General features: G+C 42.4%; 1 protein-coding gene and 1 long non-coding RNA gene across 4 annotated transcripts in view; one reads left to right on the top strand and one right to left on the bottom strand.

The window, feature by feature from the left end:
* Positions 1–18,505, top strand: part of LOC120373110 — a 61,410-nt gene that overhangs the window by 10,096 nt on the left and 32,809 nt on the right. The window contains exon 1 of one of the 3 annotated variants that reach the window (XR_005585390.1): positions 11,374–11,433. The exons of the other annotated variants lie outside the window; for them this stretch is intronic. This is a non-coding gene — a long non-coding RNA (uncharacterized LOC120373110). Of the gene's footprint in view, positions 1–11,373; positions 11,434–18,505 lie in introns of those variants that run through there. 3 annotated transcript variants of the gene reach the window in all.
* CERS3 (ceramide synthase 3) overlaps positions 292–18,505 on the bottom strand; it is a 64,327-nt gene continuing 46,113 nt past the window's right edge. The window contains exon 11 of the mRNA XM_039491001.1: positions 292–1,038. Within this exon, the coding sequence (XP_039346935.1) occupies positions 910–1,038 (129 nt within the window). The 3' untranslated portion in view covers positions 292–909. The remainder of the gene's footprint in view (positions 1,039–18,505) is intronic.

The raw sequence follows: 18,505 nt of genomic DNA, 5'->3' as shown, positions 1-18,505 counted from the left end.
AGCCAGAGTACTGGAAAGCTCAGAGCTCAAGTGCTCTTTTTGTGCAAGACTCCAATGACGGAGTAGGCATGGCACCCTGGACTAGCTGTAATCGCTGAGTGGTTTGACAGTGTAGCCTCCTGCAGAATTCAATGCAGTAATCCAGTCTCAAAAATGTTACAAACCCTATTAATGAATGAGATATTTTTTTTTTGCCACCACTTTCTTGAAAATCTTCCCCTGAAACAGAAGACTTGAGATGGGTGATATCTGCAGAGATTATCTACCATTTCAAAGAATGGATTTTTTTGACCAAGGATCTAACAATTGCTTCTTCAAGCGAAAGAAGCATTTCAGGGAGGCACAAACAAAAACTTGAATAATAGCCCCAGCGCCTACTTGCTAGCTTCCCCCAGCCACATGGGAATTAGATCTCATTCACAAGCAGCAGCCCAGTGCTAAGGGCTGAAACGCAAACAGGATGCATAAAATGCTAGATAATATATCCCAGTGTTATAGATTTCTCTTGCAATCCTGATCTTCAGTGGGGTTCACATCAGCTAAACACTTCAAAAAATATATGGAAACGCCACTCAAATTATTGAGTAAAGTTGCCTGGCTTTTCTCAGATTTGCAATGTATGATTAAATTCATTAGATTTTAAGTGTTCTGAGATAGTTTTGAAATTCTTGAGCATTTCAAGAGTGATTTACAGATTCTAGGTATGTTTTTCACACACTTGTATGCAGTAATTCAGAAAGTGGGTCATTAACACATTTTATCATGTTAAGAAGTCTCCCCACCCCCTTTCTAAAATGGGCTTCCTTCCAGGTCTAGTAACCAGCAATAAATCAATCACACACTCTCTTAAACCTGTTGACTTTAAGCTCTATACTGTAGGTTGGGTTAAGCGATGGTGCAGGCTTGAATCTAATGATTATTGTTTAAGAATTGGTGTCTGCTCAACCCACAGCCATTCTTGCTGCCATTCTTCGTACACTCTTCATTATCAGTGAGGGAGTCTTCCTCTTCATCATCACTCCGGTCATCTTTCAAGTCCTAGACAGAAGAAGAAAGCACAGTCACCTCATGCAAATATTTACTATCACAAACTGCATTTATTACACTTGCTGTCAGACAAAGTATATGCTTGTATTTGGCAGGGCAGTAAAGATAATGGGCGAGATTTTCAAAAATGGACTATGGGGTTTGGACAAGCAATTCTCATTCATTTTAGTGCGAACTGCGTATTCAAATCCTCTAGGTGGCTTTGGAAATACCAGCCAATAATTGTACTTATTTATTAATTTATCCAGTACACTTATAAATACCGTTAGGGGTAGAGATAGTGTACAAAAGACACCAGAAATTACAGCATGCCCACTTGCCAACTCACCACCAACCGCTTCGTGTTCCACCCTCCTCAGCAAAAGCCTGTGTGAGCAGATGGGTCTTGCAACAAACACAAAAGGTCATTGAATGTGGGCTGCATGAGACTAGTAGCGGAAGGCCAGTGTTAGACTAGGGCTGAAGGCCTTTTGCTCAGAACTTCCTGCCGCTAGCCAAACACAGAGACTTAAGAGTCAGTGTAAATGTTCTGGCTGCTCAAAACTGATAGGCTAAGGGATGGAAGGAAAGATGGTCTAATGGACACAGGACAAAATACACATAGGACTTAATAGATTAGAACCAACACCTTGAATCACACCTGGAAACAGAATGGAAGCTAGTGCTACCTATGGCACCCAGGTATAATATGAACTATGTATGAAATACTCCTATGGATGAACATAGTTGTCCAAGTTGTTCTCGTGTATCACCCCAAGTAGACCATATTGCAGCCATCTAATGGGGAGATAATAAATGCATGAAAACTGTGGTGCAGCCCACCACCCCATAGGAAAGGATGCAACTTTCTTTTCACATGAAGATGAAAAAGTGCTCTCAGCAGCTGCAGATATAAGGATGTCCAGGAGCAACCATTGTGAGCTCTGTTAATAAAGGATGGACAACTCCATCGAAGTGGAAGATATGACTGCCGACATCTCCTCTGTTGGTTCCCTCAGGCAACCAGAGTCATTTTCCATTTTATCTGGACTCAGCCAGTCTCAGCCAACTCATCTAAACCTCAATATCTCCCAGAGACTGGACACATCTCAAAGATCATCCTCTGGGTTTGATGCAGAGAGGATAGAGGGCTGAGTATCATCTGCCCCAAATACTTCACAATCTTCCTGCAAGTGGGTTAACAAAGCGAACCCCCTTTGATGCCCCATATTAGAACCCTTGTTGTGGATTAGCAATTGGAGACATTGTACATGTTCAATGGTATCAGAGACCGGTGCCATGTTTAGAGGAATCAGGAGGGATATTTTAATCTTTGTCCATCACCAGAAGGAGACCAGCAATCACACAGGTGAGTGCAGTCTCTTTCTCACATCCAGATCGCCAAATAGACAAGGAGATCTGAAAACTCTAGAAAGCATCAGAGCTGCTATGCCACTCAAAAACAGATGACTGGCCTATAATTAGCCAACATTGATAACACTTTCATCCTGATGTATCCCAAAGCAGTGTTCACCTGACAAGTCTCTTGACCCCTTCAATTTCCCCTATTTGGAATAACAAATGCCAGGTATTGTGAGGATTAAGTAATGCTGGTGAAGTGCAGGGAAGATGAAAGAAACATTACGTATGTGCTAAGCATTATTAATACAGTAACAAAGAGGAAGAAGCTAAGAAGTTGCTCATTACTAATAGGTGTAAACTACTGCAGCTCCAGAATTCCTGTTTGCATCTCAACGTCTCCGGGGTTTACCCTAGTTCTTAGAAATTCAGTAATCACAAAATACTCTTCCTTGTGCCATGGCACATGTATCACCTCCTCATTTACAAGAGACAACTCCACCCCCAAGCTCCTGTTTTACACAGATTAACCAAGTCAGATTTATTATTAGAAAAATTACAGTATCTGCAGCAGTGATATAAATATTCAAAGCCCTGTGAGAAAGGAAGGGGTCGGTCTCTGGAGTGAGGGGCAGATGGGCGAGGGAGGGACTTTGTTCCTAAATAGCCTGGGAGGGTTTTTTTCCCCTCAGAGGAAGAACGTTGAATACCTGGTCCTTTGTTCTTCCTGCTCAGATGACCAAAAACATGCCAGGTGGTAACTACCTCCCTCCTGCCAGCTAAAAACAGGTGTCTGGCATCCGCTGCAACGCATCACAATGAGGTTTAGAAGAAGCTAAGAAAGATCATCCCAATACAATGACAATTTGATGACATTTGGCATAATACATAAAATCTATTCCTTTTCCACTTTTTGCCTTGCTGCGCCATAAGCAAAATGCTGCATCATTTTCCAGAGCTGGGCTCAAACAGTGAAGGTTTGGTTTAAGTACACCAAATCTTTGCTTCCTTTTAAATGTAACGGTTTTGGGAGAGAATTACCTGAGCACTCGAATGACGTCAGTGGAGTGAGGACAGTTTACATCAGTTGAGCATCTGCCCTTCCGGCTGAGGTGTCTTTGTCCTGTGGGGAGGGGCGAGTGGGTGCTTGTAACCAGGGAAGGGGGCCCCTGTTTGAGATTCTTAGTTATTTTGTGTGCAGTGCTCAGATGTGTGTTTGATGGCAGGAGCTCCATGACAAATACATTGGCATTGAGTGGCTAAATATTGCTTTTATATTCCCACACATGAAATAACTTAGCAAATTTCACACAGGTCTCCAGCATTCCCTTTCTTGCCTTCCAGTTACATTTCCTATAGCAAGGACATTCGGACTCCATGCGTTGATCCCCTTTGTTATAAATCTCAGCCAAGGGCTGAATGGGGCTGGAGATTGACATCCACCCCAGTTCCAGCCAGGTCAGAGATGAGGTGCACTATGGGGGAAGATTGTGTTGTTACTGCCCATCCTGTAGCGGCTTTGTGAATAACGGATGATTTCATTGCCCAGGGCTATTAGTCTGGCATCGTCCATCAGCAGTACATTCAGACATAAGAATAAATGACCGCTACAGCAGTAACTTATCTGACTGCAATCCTACTTCCTCTTTATATATAAAGCTTCAATGGAAACATATAGGACTAGAAAGAAAATTAAAGAATAAACTCCACTGGTCTCGTCACGAAGTATAAACTTCCTGGGGCTCTTCTTTTGTCTCTTCCTGAACAACATGCAAAGGGGACCAAAACAAACAAATCTTAGTGTAAATACTGCAGAATAAACTTGGCATGTCATCAGTTAGAGTAAAGGAAAAGCAACCTTTCCCCCACACGCAATTTATGAGGTCTCATCTCATTCAGATCACCTCTGCTACTTCCTGTTAGTGCTGTGTTTTGTATGTATGATCAAAGGCAGAAAGGTTTTCTGGGGTTAATTTTTGCCACTGGAAATATTTAGGAAACAAATACAAATCAAATCAGAATATAGGGCCTGATTCAAACCCCATTAAAGTCAGTGGAAAGACCCCACTGATGTCAGTAGGCTTTGGAACAGGCTCATACAGGAGAGTGTGGTTTGGTGAAGCCAAACTATGTGTCAATTTAGGCAAAACATTTAAGCATATACTTAATTTTAAGCATACTAACTAATCCAGACTAACACGGCTACCCCTCTGATACTTAATTTTAAGCACTTCCTCATGCCCCATTGAAGGCAAATGGGACTTAAGAAAAATGCTTGAAGTCAGCCATGTACTTCAGTGGTTTGCTGAAGAGGGATGGATTGCTGAATGGGGGCCTTGGAAGGACAGTTCTGTAGACCTTGCAGTCAAAGGCACACTTCGTCCTCCCAAAATAAGTTACAAAAGGGTCACTATGGGATGCTTTTTCAGAACGAGTTATGTTATTGTACAAAAAGGATACATTTGTCCATAGCGCATAGGCCTTTTCATAAGTACATAGTTTAAAAAGCTCTGATCACCAGATAACAGACATCTTTAAATACAGGACAGGTGGTTGCCCTTTCAGCCTAACTCCTCAACTCAGGTCTTCCTCCTTCCAAGGTAGCTAAACTGTACCATGGAGTTTTCTGGGTGTGGGATCTTCTGAAAGAAATCTTATAAACCATGGTCTGGTCTTCTCTAAGAACGGCCATAGTGGCTCAGACCAATGGATGGTCCATCTAGCCCAGTATCCTGTATTCTGACAATGGCCAATACTAGATGCTTCAGAGGGAATGAACAGAACGGGCAACCACTGAGTGATCCAACCTGTTGTCCACGCCCAGCTTCTGGCAATCAGTGCCTAGGGACACCTTAAGCATGGGGTTGCATCTCTGACTATCTTGGCTAATAGCTATTGGACGGACTTATTCTCCAGGAACTTCTCTAATTCGTTTTTGAACCACGTTATAGTTTTGGCCTTCACAACATCCCCTGGCAATGAATTCCACAGGTTGACTGTGTGTTGTGTGAATTAATACTTCCTTTTGTTTTAAATCTGCTTCCTATTAATTTCATTTGGTGACCCCTGGTTCTTGTGTTATGAGAAGGAGTTAATAACAGTTCCTTGTTCACTTTCTCCACACCATTCACAATTTTATAGACCTCTATCATATCCCCTTTTAGTCATCTCTTTTCCAAGCTGAAAAGACCCAGTCTTTTTACTCTCTCCTCATACGGAAGCTGTCCCATACCCTTAATCATTTTTGTTGCCCTTCTCTGTACCTTTTCCAAAGCTAGTATAACTTTTTTGAGATGGGATGACCAGAACTGCACACAATATTTAAGGTGTGGTTGTACCATGAATTTATATTGTAGCATTATGATATTTTCCATTTTATTATCTATCCCCTTTCTAATGGACATAGACATTAACAATCTCACACCACTTTTTATTAGCCCTGGTGTGCTTGGCCAAAGATTCTTCACCGCACGCTTGAACACCAGTTGATTCCTGCCCTTCACTCTGCTAGTAGCTCCCTTGCCCATCTGCCCCGTTAACTGTACATAGCTTGTGATCTGCTTTGAAATGCCTTGGGGTGGAAGGTGCTAAATGCAAGCTATAGCTATACCTACATGAGTCTGTACTCCCCACAGGGGTGGAGTGTGGTCTAGCATTTAAAGCGTGGAACTGGGAGTTAGGAGACATGGGTTCTAGTCTCAAATCTGCACCTGACTTACTCTGAACTTGGGCAAGGCATTTTACCTCTTTGTGGCTCAGTCCCCCAGTTATAAAACGGAGATAGCAACAAAATTACCTATAGCACATCAATTGATGTTTGCTAGGCCCTTTAAGTCCTTCAGTGAAAGGTAATAAATACAGTAAGGGCAAAATAGGTTATTCGGAATTATCATCCAGAAACACAATAAACTTCACTATGAGAGATAATATCCTCAGGATTTCAGACCAGCAAGTGTGTATTTCCTTTGTGTTCTGAGCACAGCACCGGTTACAGAGCAAGCCTGTTCAGTTCTGGAAAGGTTTATGACTTTTCAAGTCTTGACCACTATCCAGATGGAAGCAAACTGGAAAGGCATAAACTTTCATGTTGACACTGAAATAGATCTAGCTCTCCCCCTTTGCATCTTTTAAATCAAACAAATGCTTTCTGAACAACTGATTGCACTTCCAAAGCCCTTGCTTTAGAAACACTGTCTCTAGTACTGCAGAATTGTTCGAGCAATTGGAGGGCACGGGAAGTTAAGCTTGGACAGAACTTTAAGCAGCAGTAACTTCTTCTGTAAGTAGAAAACAATTCTGCACTCAAATTGTTTACAGTGGACTATTAGAAAGCTATTAGAATATCATGAATTGAGCTTGTGCTTATTTAACTCTGACCCTTTAAGGATGACAGATAATGTAACAGTTCCGAGGCTTTCACTGCTTTACTTCCAAGATACTTTATCTGACCCCAGCACATCATATATTATGCTGGTGTTTTCCAACTCAAAGAAAAGGTCTCCACTGTACTATAATTGATTAATATACTCCCAAAAGTTTAACAGCTGGTAAACTGTAGATATAAGAGTTGAGGCTGCCATTCATTACCAGTGCTTTTGTTTCATAGTATTGGCTGAATTTTCTATAAGGGGTTTGGGGGAACAGACATGTATATTTTATGTTCTGGATGACTAATCGATTTAATCTTTCTAAATGGGTGAATGGTTTCAAAGTTCACGAGAAGCACACTAATGCTCTAAAGTCTCCAGGAGAGTCATCTGTAGTGAGGCCAAAGCCGCACATGTCTGTAATCTTTTCCCTTTTCTTTAACCTTCCACCTGCTGCTCAGTCTCCCTCTTTTAGTTAAATCAACCGTATTTGTCAAGTCAGTTTTGGCTCCTTACCTTTTTATTGCTGTTACAATCTGTATCATGCAAACTGAAAAGGGGGCTTTACAGACACAGTGGGCCTGATTACACCAAACTTGCAATGGTGTAACTCCACTGACTTCAATGGGGCTGCCCCCAATTCATGCCAGTGTGAGAATCAGACCTAATTTGTCTAGTTAATACAAAGAAAAAGAGCCTCCCTGCCCCCCCCATCATCTTTTTTAAAAGGATGATTCTTAAATTCATAGATTTGAAGGTCAGAAGGGACCATTAGGTCATCTAGTCTGACCTGCTGTGTAACAGAAGCCAGAGAATTTCATCTAGTTACTGTTATGATTCCAGCAACTTGTGTTTAACTAAAGCAAATCTTCCAGAAAGGCATCCAGTCTTGATGTGAAGACCCCAAGAAATGAAGAATGCACTACTTCCCTTGGTAGGTTGTTCCAAAGGTTAATCGCCCTTGCTGTTAAAATGTGTGCCTTATTTTTAATTCAAATTTGTCTGGCTTTAACTTCCACCCATTAGTGCTTGTTATGCTTTCCTGTGCAAGATTAAAGAGCTCTTTCATGTGGGGTATTGTCTCCATTTTGAAGATTCTACAGGTCAATGGCAGCCATAACCACTCCCTTAGAGATCTGCCAGGAAGTCTAATGTCTATGTCTAATGTGGTCTGCTGTGGTTTAGCTATCTTTCCCCTTAACTGGGATTAATGGGCTGTCCTGTCCAAGGTTCTAGACAAGTTTATAATCAGAGCTAAGTATCAGAGGGGTAGCCGTGTTAGTCTGGTTCTGTAGAAGCAGCAAAGAATCCTGTGGCACCTTATAGACTAACAGACGTTGCATCCGAAGAAGTGGGTATTCACCCACAAAAGCTCATGCTGCAAAACGTCTGTTAGTCTATAAGGTGCCACAGGATTCTTTGCTGCTTAATCAGAGCTAGTTAGGACTAAGAAGAGCAAATGAATTCTGAGCTCACCGTGACGACCCCAAACCAGAAACAATTGAATTAAAAAGATATAATATAAACTACCACAAGAGCTCAGTCCTGCTTCCCCTGAAGCCAAGGGCATAACTCCCACAGACTTTCACGGGAACAGTCAGAGGCCATAACTGAAGAGGTGAGCAGACTTCAAATTCTTTGCTGGTATAAATGGGTGAAATTTCACTAAAGTCAATGGAGCTGCCCCATTTAAAACAGCAGTGAACTTGGCTACAAATGTGCAAGTGAACACTAGTCTTTACCTTCTTGGCCTCGTGGTCAGGTCAAGTTCATGGTTCTGCATTTTGCCTGGTGCTGCTGACAAGGCACCATGAGAATATTATGACCAAATTATGGCTGTCATTGGGTTGAGGATGGAGGTGCAAGGAACTTCTTATTCTGAATGGTCCTTTGCCAGAATAGCCAGTGTGGGTCGCCTTCCTCTGCAGCATAGGACACGGGTCACTTGCTGGAAGATTCTCTGCACCTTGAAATATTTGAACCATGATTTGAGGACTTCAGTGGCTCAGACACAGGTTTGATACAGGAGTGGGTGGGTGAGATTCTGTGGCCTGCATTGTGCAGGAGGTCAGACTAGATGATCATAATGGTCCCTTCTGACCTTAAAATCTATGATTCTATGTAGGCTTGTAAGCACAGTGAAAGAGGAAACAGGGGCGGGGGGGTTGTATGAGTGCTGCAAACAGCACCTACCACTTCAGTGAAGGCCTGTCTGGGCAGAGTGTGCCCAGCACACTGGCAAGCAGCTGCAGAACTGTACTTAGGGGAGCACAGGTTATAGCCATAAAGGTAAAGCATGTGCTGCTGATGAGCGTGCTTCCAGCCAACTCCTAGCCTCCACAGGCATTGTGCTTCCAAATGCTGGTGTACACAGGGCAGTGCTCTTCCTTCCTGCCCTCTCCGATCAAAGCCAAAGGCAGCTTTGTCTGAATATGAACCCTAGGGTTTGACCCCAGTATCTGCTACCCAATATTCAAAGTGTCATGTGTGAAAGCAGAGGGGAAGACAATGCCAAACCGGTCAGCAAGGCAAAAATCAGTAAAACTGACACCATAACAACAATGCAGCCTTAGCATCAGAACCTTCCAAGCTCTTAGAAGAGTAAGGGCCAGTAGTAGAAAAGTACATCGTCCACCCTAATTCGGCAGTCTGTGTTCCATAGAACCTAACCATGTTGCAAATTGTCAGAGCCCCACCCTTCGATCTTAAACTGTCACCACATGAAAGTACAGATCCGAATTAGAAACATTACAGGGATGGCACAGGGAAAAGAAAAAACTGAGCAGTCTTAGCAGCCTATCAAGGCAAAGGTCTGGTTATTCCTACAGCCCGGATGTGATCAGAATAGAGGAGCCCGAAGAGAAGTTCTGCTATTAGCTCTTCTGATATATCAAAATTCCATCTCCAGCCCATCTTTGACTTGCCCTTGAAAAGGCATTCACTTCTGTCAGGGACCGGCGGTAAGGTTCATTCAGTGAGGTAGAAGTGATCGGTACAAAACCGGCTCTATACTTGTAAAGTTGAGGGTATGTGAGATCATTTACCCAAGTTGTTATACTGGTAAAAGCCCTAGTGTGGTCACAGCTATACTGATAAAAAGATGCCTTATACCAATACAGTTATTTCCCTTCCCTTATGGGAATGAGCTAAACCACATTTATACTGGTATAACTGCATCCACACTAAAGGGGGTTATACCACTTTAATTGTAGTATAGTATACTTAAAGTGACAACTTGTGTGAGTGTAGACCAAACCTAAAGAAGCACTTCTTTATTGTCTCTGTGTCTTACTTCTAGACTAGCTACAATCATTCTCAAATGCATAAGGGGCCACCTTTGGCCAGAGAAGATCAGTAGTAAGTCTGCTACTGAAAGAAATCTGTCCAGATAAATTTAAAATACCTGAAAATGATTACACTAGGAAACAGACACCCACACACCCCTAAAATAGAGTTAAGATTGTAAATAAACATCATTAACAAGCAAAACAAAACTCCAACATTTTGCTTTGTCTTTTGCTTTTTATACAACAACTAATATAAAGTCATCCCCTCCCCTGGGCACAATAGGGTCTGAATAACGATACACAACGTACAAGCTCTAGCTACATATGTACACACTGCTCTCTGGCAGGGTTCTGGCCATTTCTGAACTGCAGAAGACAGGAGGGCTTCCAGAGGGCTCACAAACTATTTAAAGGGATACTACGCAATTCCTCTACACTACACATTTTAAAATAAGAAATGTAGAGTTACGGCTAAGCAACAAACATTTGAAAGTTAGGAAAATTTGAACCACAGTCTTAGAAAACTAAACTAGTTACAGGCTGGATACCAACTGCTGCTTTGATGATGGTTGCACACGCATTCTTTAAGTACTGATCAGAGATCTAATACTTCAGATTCAGGCCACAGGTTCCCTGTTTATACATTTATTGTGCTAATATCAGCTATAGACCATTTGCAGATAAATGGGCTCTCCCTGTACTTCCTCTTGTGGGTGGCGTACCTCTGCTCTGCACTTTATTCTCCATCTTCCAGGCTCTTTTATAGAGACTCCACACACTAGCTTGTTCAACCACCAACCTCATGGGAGGCGGGGTCTATTCAGACAATAATTCAAAAGTAAAACTCCCCAAAATCTGTCAGAAGGAGCCTGGGTGAGCAAAAAGTTTCCTCCAGCTACCCTTTTATGAGTGACCCACCAGGGGGTTCGGCTTGCAGCGGCCCCACTCACTGCTGACTGTCCCCTGTAAATTTCCCAGAGTCAACTCCATTGAACCACTGCTTCAGTCCTCTTTAAGTCTGCAGTTCCCTCCCAGTGCCAGTATCTCTGGTTAGCTCATTTAGCAAGCCTGCTCCTGGCTCCAAATCTCCTGCAGGCAGCACCCTCATTCCCTTTGCTCTTTCACACCTTTGTACCGGAGATGAGCCAGGGTTACATAATTGTACAACACACTATTGTAATTCATGCATGCAATGGAAACTTCTAAAGAAACATACCTGTTTTCTGTTGCATGTTCTTCCAGCAGCTCCCATTGGCCTGGAGCAGCGAACCACAGCCAGTGGGAGCTGTGATCGGCCAGACCTGCGGACGCGGCAGGTAAACAAACCGGCTTGGCCCACCAGGGGCTTTCCCTACACAAGCAGTGTCCCAAGTTTGGGAAACAGAGCCTTACAGGTAAAGGAGGGATTTTATGCTACCCGTAGCTGTATGTTTATGACAATGATGTTTAAGATTTTTGGAACTACAACCCCCTAAGTACCTGACCTTCAAATGTGAATTTTTATGCAGAATTTTCATACTTTCTAATGTTTGTCATTTGTTATAACAATAACTTGATTACTAATGGTGGTTTGATTTAACAGGTATCTATTTACAACTTTAACTTTAAGAACATTTTTTTCCATTTCAAAATCTAAATGTGTCGACTAGATCCTGACTTTCTAAATTATAGACTCATAGACTTTAAGGTCAGAAGGGACCATTATGATCATCTAGTCTGACCTCCTGCACATTGCAGGCCTCAGAATCTCACCCACCCACTCCTGTAACAAACCCCTAACTTATGTCTGAGTTATTGAAGTCCTCAAATCGTGGTTTGAAGACCTCAGGCTGCAGAGAATCCTCCAGCAAGTGACCTGTGCCTCATGCTGCAGAGGGAGGCGAAAAACCTCCAGGGCCTCTGCCAATCTGCCCTGGAGGAAAATTCCTTCCTGACCCCAAATATGGTGACCAGTTAAACCCTGAGCATGTGGGCAAGACTCACCAGCCAGCACCCAGGAAAGAATTCTCTGCAGTAACTCAGATCCCGCCCCATCTAACATCCCATCACAGACCACTGGGCATACTTACCTGCTGATAATTTGGCAATTGATCTTTGATTAATTGCCAAAATTAGGCTATCCTAATTAAGGGCAGTACATTCCACAGCATCTTACAATGCAAAGATAAAAAATGAGAGATCATAAAAAGTCAGTCCCAATAGATAGAGGGCGGTAACTTTCCAAAAAACAGTACTATAATGTTGATAAAACTCTAAACTCAACATGTGCAATTCAATCAGCTAACATACGACTTAATGTGCCTTTAGTCGCCACAGGAATGTAAGCAGTCTATATTTGGATTGAAGCAAACTGATCTACATTTCCAGCATGGAAGGTTTAATTGGACAAATTATTTTCCTTTCAGCTTATCGTTCTCTAGCCAATGTAACTGACTATGATCCTCAATGGAAGACGGATTGTCTGACTGTTTCCTTCATTGCTTTCAAATTAAGATGCAAAATCTTTATGCTAATTATGTCGAGCATCTTGTGGCCACAAAATGCCTTTAACTGAATCTTCCCATTCTATGCCACGCTCAACTCCCAGTGCTTCCCATGCAGAGTTTTCAGGGTGTACTCAAACAGGGATTTGAGAGCACCAAGTTAAAAAATGATTACATTACTTCCCCAAATATTGAAAAGAATAACCTGGTAAAATAAAACAGATTTTAGATTCAACTGTTATAGTAAGCCCCTGATTTAAATTAAAGGAATAAATTCTCTCTTACCAAATCTCACTTGTATAACCACTCAGCACAACATATAAGTAACTGGAGCTACAATACATTGATTGTTCAGAAGAAATAAATCATTGTGTTCAGTTAATCAGGTTCCCTGTGGTTTCAATAAAATCTCCTGGTTGCGTTATTGAAATCCACTACCTAAATCTTGCACTCGAATATACGTGGCTTTATGATAATGTCAAAAGCCCAGGAGGTACTGAGTGACTCATAATGTCCCACTGCTTATTGAATGATTCCAATTTTAAATCCTCAGTTGGCAAAGAAACAAAGAGCAATATAATAAGCATTTTGATGCCATTTTGTAAAGTGAACTTTTTTTTACCCTAGAACAAAAACTTGCATTAAGCCAGAGTTCAGTGTTGTGAACCTTTATCAGGACATGCAGTTTTATTCCTTATTATGAATGGTTGATTAGCTACAAAATGGCTTATCAGGCACTTGGACTTTCTTTACTTAGTGAGGTATAGTATTGCATTTAGGTTGAGTATCTGAAACAGCACATTGGTTATGAGCATTCTTATATAACCCCTATAATGATAATAACTATTCAGAGTCTGCAAAATATCTAATCACTTGAATGACAAATGCCTCTCTCTTGCCCAATATGTTTCTTTCTGGTTTTCCTAATACAGGAGCATGTTATTCAACCCTGGGAGAGAGAGGTAATTAAAGAACCTCTGCATGCCCACAAAATATGATCTTAGCGAAAATAGCCACCTTAGTTATCACTTATATCAGGTACAAACTTGGTTACCTCAGTTGGCCTCATCTTTACCACTGTATGATGAAAATACAGCCCATCGAGACCACAGTTCTCAACATAGAATGTTTTAACTTGACACAAGATGAAGACCATCATATGGATCAAGTTAGAGCACAACATACTCAGAGCAGTGGTCTTACCGGCTGCACCTCTGTATTAATGACACCTCTTGAGCACACTGTGGAACTATGGGGATCCCACTGGGCCTGTGGTCTGCACTTCGAACTCTTCTGGTTGCTTACATGTTACTTACACGACTGCAGTGAATGGCTTGCCACATTAGGCAGCAGATGGAACCCAACCGGTGTGTGCCTAAATTAAAGCTGTATATGTTTCAGCATGGCTCTGGCTTTACACTAATCACTCCGGGACAAAAAATAACCCACTCAAAAAGCCAAAAAAAAATATTGTGGAGGGGACTTTACCTGAATCGTCTCTCTACTTTAAATAGGAGAGAGAGAAATTTCCTTTTGTTTAAATTAAATACAAACTAGTGTTCTCCAAAGCTGCCTTTTTTTTGAGTTTAACAGAGCATAGCTCCACTGGGTGTTCATCTGGAAATATGAGAAATAGGTTCCTAACTATCCGCTATGAACTGGAAACACATTTCAAAAATCCCCCAATCCCTTCATATTTCCTTTGAATTATAAACTGAAGGATCTAAAAGCTGGCTAGCGTTTAAGGATTGTTGTGATGGTAGTGGTGTCTGTTCGTTTTCTAATTTATAGTTTTAAAACTATGTATAACCAGCAAATAGAGCATTTCATAAACAGTCTCCTGGGAAATTAAAACACACAAGTTAACCAATTACCCACAAAAAGAGCAGCAATAAAAACTGTCAGCTAGTGCCAAGGCATGAGGAATACTGAGAGCAGAAAGGCAATTACTGAATTGGAAAACAAATGTTTGATCCACATCTACCCCTTCTCTGGGCTGGAAATTTTCACAAACAGAGAATTTTTAGATCAGGGATTTACCAAAAAGGAGTTTTTCATGCCAACAGACAGATAGACAATTGTTGGGCCAGATCCTCAGCTAGTGAAAACTGGCATTGCCCCATTGACTTCACTAGAGCTGTGTTGATTTATGGCCCAAGATCAACAAAGCAAACTTCTGCTGAATTGGCTAGGGTAAGAGGCATTACATTTGTAGATTGCAAGAAGCTACAGATATGATTCTTTATTCTCACGAAGTGCCTGCAGCTCCTACTGAAGTCAAACTCAGTACCTTTGAAAACATTGGGCTTTGCTGCACTTCCTATGAGAGGTCTGCATGACTCCATACATGACACAGCTGATAAAGCAGGGACACTGAGGTGCTATAGAAGTGCAAATTATTAACAGAGCTGGTCAAAACTTGAAATTCCAGTGAAAAATGGTTCACTATTTTGAAATTAATTTTTTTAACCCATCTCTAATTATTAAGTACGTCCTAGATGTTTTCTGACATTAACTAGTATCTGAAATGTGTGAACTCTTAACACACAAGTAGTAGCAGCTCAAAAAATAAACTTACCGTCTTCCTGGATTTTATTCCTGGATGGAATTCAAGGTGAAACACCTCAAAATCCAGCCCAAATTGCTTCTGCAGGCACGGCTGCTCCCAGTGGTCCTCCATTTAGAGCCTAAATCTTATGCTGTTATATTCAGGCTCTTATCCTGCATCCATCACTGTGGTATCTAAGCACCTTCCAGATAGGCATTAAGTGACATGACTAGTATCTCTGAGGTCCTCTCCTTCTAGAGAGCTAGTCCCCCCGCTCCTTATAACCAGGTGGGGGGAAAAAACTGCTCTAAGAGCCAGGAGAACCCAGTTCATTTTCCAGCTGGTTCAACACCTTCCAACAAGGTGGGACTTTCAGGTAAACATTGCCAGACTGTTGCAAGAGTGAAGGTCTTCCAAGTCCCTCCTTCCCATAGCTGCTCCTACTACATGGATCCATAAGTAGGCAACCAAGAAGCCTGTACAAGACTGAAGGCTGCATTACAAATTGAAGGGCTATACTTCCCTCTGGAGATTTGTACAAGTGTTACCGAAATGTCGGGTCCGCCTAGCTGAGAGCCAATGACAGCCAGGCAGGCATAAGTAAAAGTTGCTTTATTCTGCAGAAGAAAGGAGAGCTTTGTACTAAGATACAAAAACTCTAACTCCATACAAAAAACAAAAATCTTTTATACTCACACACAGGCTTCGGTCGTGTTAGCATTTGATTGGTGGTTAGCAAACCCTGCACTCCTGCAATCTGCTCAGCAAAAACCAGTTCAGGACTAGCTTCAGCTGCCTTTAGACTGATAAGGGAAGACAGTTCAAAAGTTCAGGCTACTGTGTCCCTGAGGTGTCCAATTTCCCCTAATGGTTGCCAGCCATTATAAGCTGCTTAACTAGCTAACAGTCAGGGGAAACTCTACTGACTGTCACACAAGGGTGAGAGAAAGATGCCCAACTCAGTAGGTGCAGGTAGGCAAACAAGTGCGGGCTAAATCCATTAGTGATAGGACTGTGATGTTAAGTCCTTGCCAGAAGAATGATAAGAATATTGCCAATGTGTATCATGGTGACAAGCAATGATTCTGAACAAACTAGTCAGAACTGTCCTTACAATGTTTCTGTGAAAACAAACTCTGAAGAAGACACTCTCCTTCCTTCAATCAGGTTTCTTGGAAATTCTCTGCACTAATGGACTTTGTTCACAATCTTGACTGACAGGTAGAGGACTCAGTTAATAGGTGGCGCTTTTATTCCTCCACATGTCTTTGGATGGCCTCTGCAGGTTAGCTCCCACACACTTTTCACTAGACATAACACTTAATAAGAACAATAGCAGGTTAACATTCCTAACAGCGGTGCTATAGCAAAGAGCCCATTGTGGGGGAAAAGAGAATCCCAAGGAATAACTGCCAGCTACAGCAACCCTTGGCGCAGGGAACTTCCCAGAAATTGATTAACTGGTAGGAAAAATCTCCTTTTCTGCTTGTTCCTTGCATCAATCTAAAAAAAATGGATACTTTAAAAAAAACAAACCCTCAATGTTTTTCCAATGTTTTGATTCTGCAGACCACTTTATAGCAGAGCATTCTTCTCACAGCCCCACCTCCTCCTCCATCCCCTGCTTGGCTCTCAAAATACATCATCCTATGGACTGCCAGAGAAGGCTCCATAGCCTACAGACAGCAAGAAATAATTTCTGCTGGAAACAAGAGCAGCTCAAGGGGAATAACAAAAGAGTTCAAAAAAAGACAAAGGCCTCATGAGAACTAGAGTGAGGCTGCAGGGAAGAAAAGACAGGATAGTATTTAGGCTTGAACTCAGAAATTGCCTGGATGCACACGGACATCAGTGGATAGGACCCATCTACCAAGCCCTCAAGCAGTCAGGCCTATAAGCATGGCACAGCTAGCCCATTGCCATGCCACATTGTAAGATCTCCAGAGATTTGTCTAGGGAAGACTTGGGCCTTTGCTGTTGACAGAACACCATTAACAGAAGCTGCAATGGGAAACAGGCCAAATAGTCCAGGAGGCTGATGAATGTTGTGAGGAAAGATTCCATCTTTGGTGGCATGGTTGGAAAAGACAGTGAACAGAGACAGACACCACACCAGTCTGGAGTTACTGCTTCCCACTCTTGTCAAGGAGAGGCAATCCCTACCTCAGAGGAGAGGGTCCTGGCAGAGATGAGGCAAATGGTATAAAGCTGTCTCAGAAGAGGAACTTGTCTTGTGATGAGCCTCCTGGCACCCTCTGAAACCCTCTCCTCTGAAACCTTTACCATGGCCTGAATTTCCTAGATGGGTGACTCAAGCTGGATCTGTCACAGAAGAAGGTCTCCTTGGCTGATCCCACAGGGAGATGCACACCATAGAGATGGTGGGTGGAGGGACACAAAGTTCCACACTTGCCTGATTTGTTTCCCCAAATTTTCTGCATGAGGATCTCTGACTTGTTCAAAATCCTCAATACCCAAGTAGGAATCACATGCTTCACCCACTTTTAAAGTCGAGCAGTGGCAGACACTTCTCTTTTCATTCTTCCTTTTCTTCTTACAGATTGTAGTCAGAGGCCTATAATTAGCAGGAGACTTGTGTCCGGAATTAGCTTTCACCTTTCTCCATCTCACAGGAGGAGGAATCATTACAGGCAGGGCTTTTCTTTTTTGCCCTCTGCTGCCCAGGCTAGCTGAACTGACCCAGACGCCTAATCAGACATGCTGGCCTGGCATCATGCATTTTTCTTTTGCTTCCTTGGTGCTAGCACAGCCATTTAGACAGAAGTCACTTGGATGTGGGTGGTGAGAGGGAGATGCTTACTAAAACAGGATCTCCTGCTACTCCAGGAACGCCCAGTGCATCAACTTAACTATTTTCTTCAAAGACTAGGTTGGAATCTTTATTTCACACTTAAGAGTTCACTGTCTAGGCTCGACATGGCTGATACTCTGAGCAATTGAAGTTGGCTGGTTGAAAAGGGGCCCCAGGTGGTAGAAATCACCTTAGGAATCTCCTGAGCCTCTATGAAGCAGCAACCTATCGCGAGCTTGCACAGGCAGAAAGGAGACTGGAGCCAGACTGCTGAAGTTGTCCAGTTAGCAGCCTCTCAGTAGGAAACTCCTCCACCTTCGGAATGGTCTGTCTCCCTGTCAGTCAAAGGTGAGAACTGAAGCCCCTAGCCAAGACTGGCACAGGGGCTGAGCAGAAATAGAGTATTAGTGTCCCAGAATCATCATGTACAATCTTGTGCATTTTAAAAAGGTGAGGTGGAGAGCTCCCTCCACTGGAACGGAGGGGAGAAAAAGAGAGGGTTTGGAGGAGTGAGGTTTTGTAGAGATTTCAGGAAAATCAATGAGCTATCTCGATTAGATCATTATCTGAAACCCAGAACAGAAGAGCTGATACACCAGTTGGGAAAGGGTCATTATATAAAG

The sequence above is a fragment of the Mauremys reevesii genome, linkage group 10 (genome assembly GCF_016161935.1).
Source record: "Mauremys reevesii isolate NIE-2019 linkage group 10, ASM1616193v1, whole genome shotgun sequence".
Lineage (NCBI taxonomy): Eukaryota > Metazoa > Chordata > Testudines > Geoemydidae > Mauremys > Mauremys reevesii.
Note: the sequence above shows the minus strand (reverse complement) of the source record. Positions and strands in the feature narration are given on the sequence as shown.